Genomic DNA, 2,040 nt, shown 5'->3' on the forward strand with positions numbered 1-2,040 from the left:
CCTTAAACAAGTTTTTTTTGAATTAATAACAGCTAGGTATACTAGGGGGTGGGGCATACTGACGCCCTGCAACGCCCCCTGCTTGGGATCACCATAGGATTTGGGGTGGGTGCGAGTTCGAGTACTTTTTTGCATTTGAGCACTAAAGAAATCCCGAACAAAAAAAAGAAAGTATTTCAACGCTAAACAAAAAACTTGGAATTACTGTGAAAAGCAACCATTTTTGCTTGTTTTGTAAGTGAAAAGGTGAACTTTGAAAATTAATTTAAAATAGAAATAAATGTTTCCTTGCTCTAAAATTGCTATAGTTATTATTTATTTGCATATATCTATTAAATAAAAAAAAAAATCCGCGGGTCGAAATTTATGCTGCAGTATTGGAAAGTTAAGCCAAAATTTTCGTTACACTTACAACATTGAAGCTTCACTGAAGCAGACGAAGATGCTATTACAAATATGAACATGTTCGTCTCCCCTATAATCTTCATCCAATTTCTTATAAACTGCATTTTTGAAAACGTCGGCATTTATTTCTCTCTCCAACCAGTGTGATTTCATCATATTGCACTGCAGACTTCCATGTGCAGATGCATGTAAATCCATCATTATAATTCAGAGGGTTTTTGACAAAATTTCTAAATACCTAGTTATAATTATTTTGATACGTTTCTGAAAGATTTTTCATCCCTGAACTAAAAGTGGTGGGTATTTTTGGAATCATCCCTGACATTTTGACATCGTTTTCTTAAACGTCAATTTATACACGTGCATTCAAACATTGAGTAGCGTTTTTCTTTTTGAAAATATTTTTCTTTCTGGTCAACTTTTTAAAACCCTTCGTTTATCTTTTAACTGCATAATAAATCAAAATGGGCAAAATAAAGACCGAACCCGAAGATGGTGAAGATTTCAAGAACGTTTCCATCAAAGAAGAAGGAACTTACGAGGACAAATTGAGATATGTTAATGCCATATCGCAACCAATGGCATCGAAGAAGCTTGCCAAAAAATGCTACAAATTGATTAAAAAAGCAATGGTACACAAGACTTACATCCGGAACGGCCTTAAAGATGTTCAGACAAGAATAAGGAAAGGCGAAACAGGGTAAATCAAAAATTAATACCTATCTCGTTTTGATGTATTTTTAACTATTCTTTTGTTTTAGTATTGTAATTTTTGCTGGAGATGTAACACCCGTTGACATCATGTGCCACTTGCCTGCAGTGTGTGAAGAAAAAGGTATTCCATACACTTACACTCCCAGTCGAGCCGATTTAGGAGCGGCTATGGGTGTCAAACGTGGAACAGTAGCATTGTTGGTCCGAGAAAATCCTGAATACCAAGATTTATATGACGACCTAAAAGCAGACGTGTCTGCACTTCCCATACCCTCTTAAATATAATAGTAATAAAAATAGTAATAACACTTTATCAAAGCATATAATAAATTTTGTAAAATGAAAAAAATAAGAAAAGCAACTTTTTTTTATAATTATAATCTTCCAGCCTTTATTATTTTTTCATCAATGCAAAACCAGTGCAAATTAAGTAAGTTGTTAGATTGCCACAATGTTTGTAAGAAAGAGATTGTTTTCGATTTTAGAAATGTATGTTTCTAAGCTAAATTTTAATGTTGTGAATTAAAGATTTTAAAAACTTAACTGTTTCGTAGCTTAGCTTTTCCTCAAATACATCACATTTTTCGATGGAATTTCAATACTATTACGATATGAACAACTGATACTGCCATCATATCGTAATAAATAAAAGCTTATAAGATCTTCGAAAAATAAAAATTGATGTGGACTCCTTGACATATTAGAAACCTATGCAACAAACATGTAGACATTGATACTAAAACATCTGAAACTCACCCGTTTCCAACTTAAACTACTTTACCAATTTAAGCCTATCTCCAACTATTCAGGCATCAAATTATTCAAAATCGGAGCCAATATCGCCTTCACTAGAAACATGAATTCACGAAAAAAAAGGTAAGGTAGCACCTCAATGTTTCCAAATAAGACAAACACTATATC

General features: G+C 33.1%; 1 protein-coding gene across 1 annotated transcript; it reads left to right on the plus strand.

The window, feature by feature from the left end:
* Nucleotides 1-746: 746 nt before the first annotated feature.
* LOC129939691 (H/ACA ribonucleoprotein complex subunit 2-like protein) lies at nt 747-1,476 on the plus strand. Its single transcript, XM_056047799.1, has 2 exons — nt 747-1,105; nt 1,167-1,476. Exons 1-2 carry the CDS (start codon nt 870-872, stop codon nt 1,396-1,398), a joined length of 468 nt encoding a protein of 155 aa, XP_055903774.1. The 5' UTR covers nt 747-869; the 3' UTR covers nt 1,399-1,476.
* The last annotated feature ends 564 nt before the right edge of the window (nt 1,477-2,040 follow it).

Source organism: Eupeodes corollae, chromosome 1, assembly GCF_945859685.1.
Source record: "Eupeodes corollae chromosome 1, idEupCoro1.1, whole genome shotgun sequence".
Classification (NCBI taxonomy): Eukaryota; Metazoa; Arthropoda; class Insecta; order Diptera; family Syrphidae; genus Eupeodes; species Eupeodes corollae.

Excerpts from the sequence above, each read along its gene's own strand:
- LOC129939691 (XM_056047799.1), top strand. The coding sequence starts at position 870 with ATGGGCAAAATAAAGACCGAACCCGAAGATGGTGAAGATTTCAAGAAC. Across the intron at positions 1,106-1,166 it reads ATAAGGAAAGGCGAAACAGG|TATTGTAATTTTTGCTGGAG; the intron begins GTAAATCAAAAA and ends CTTTTGTTTTAG.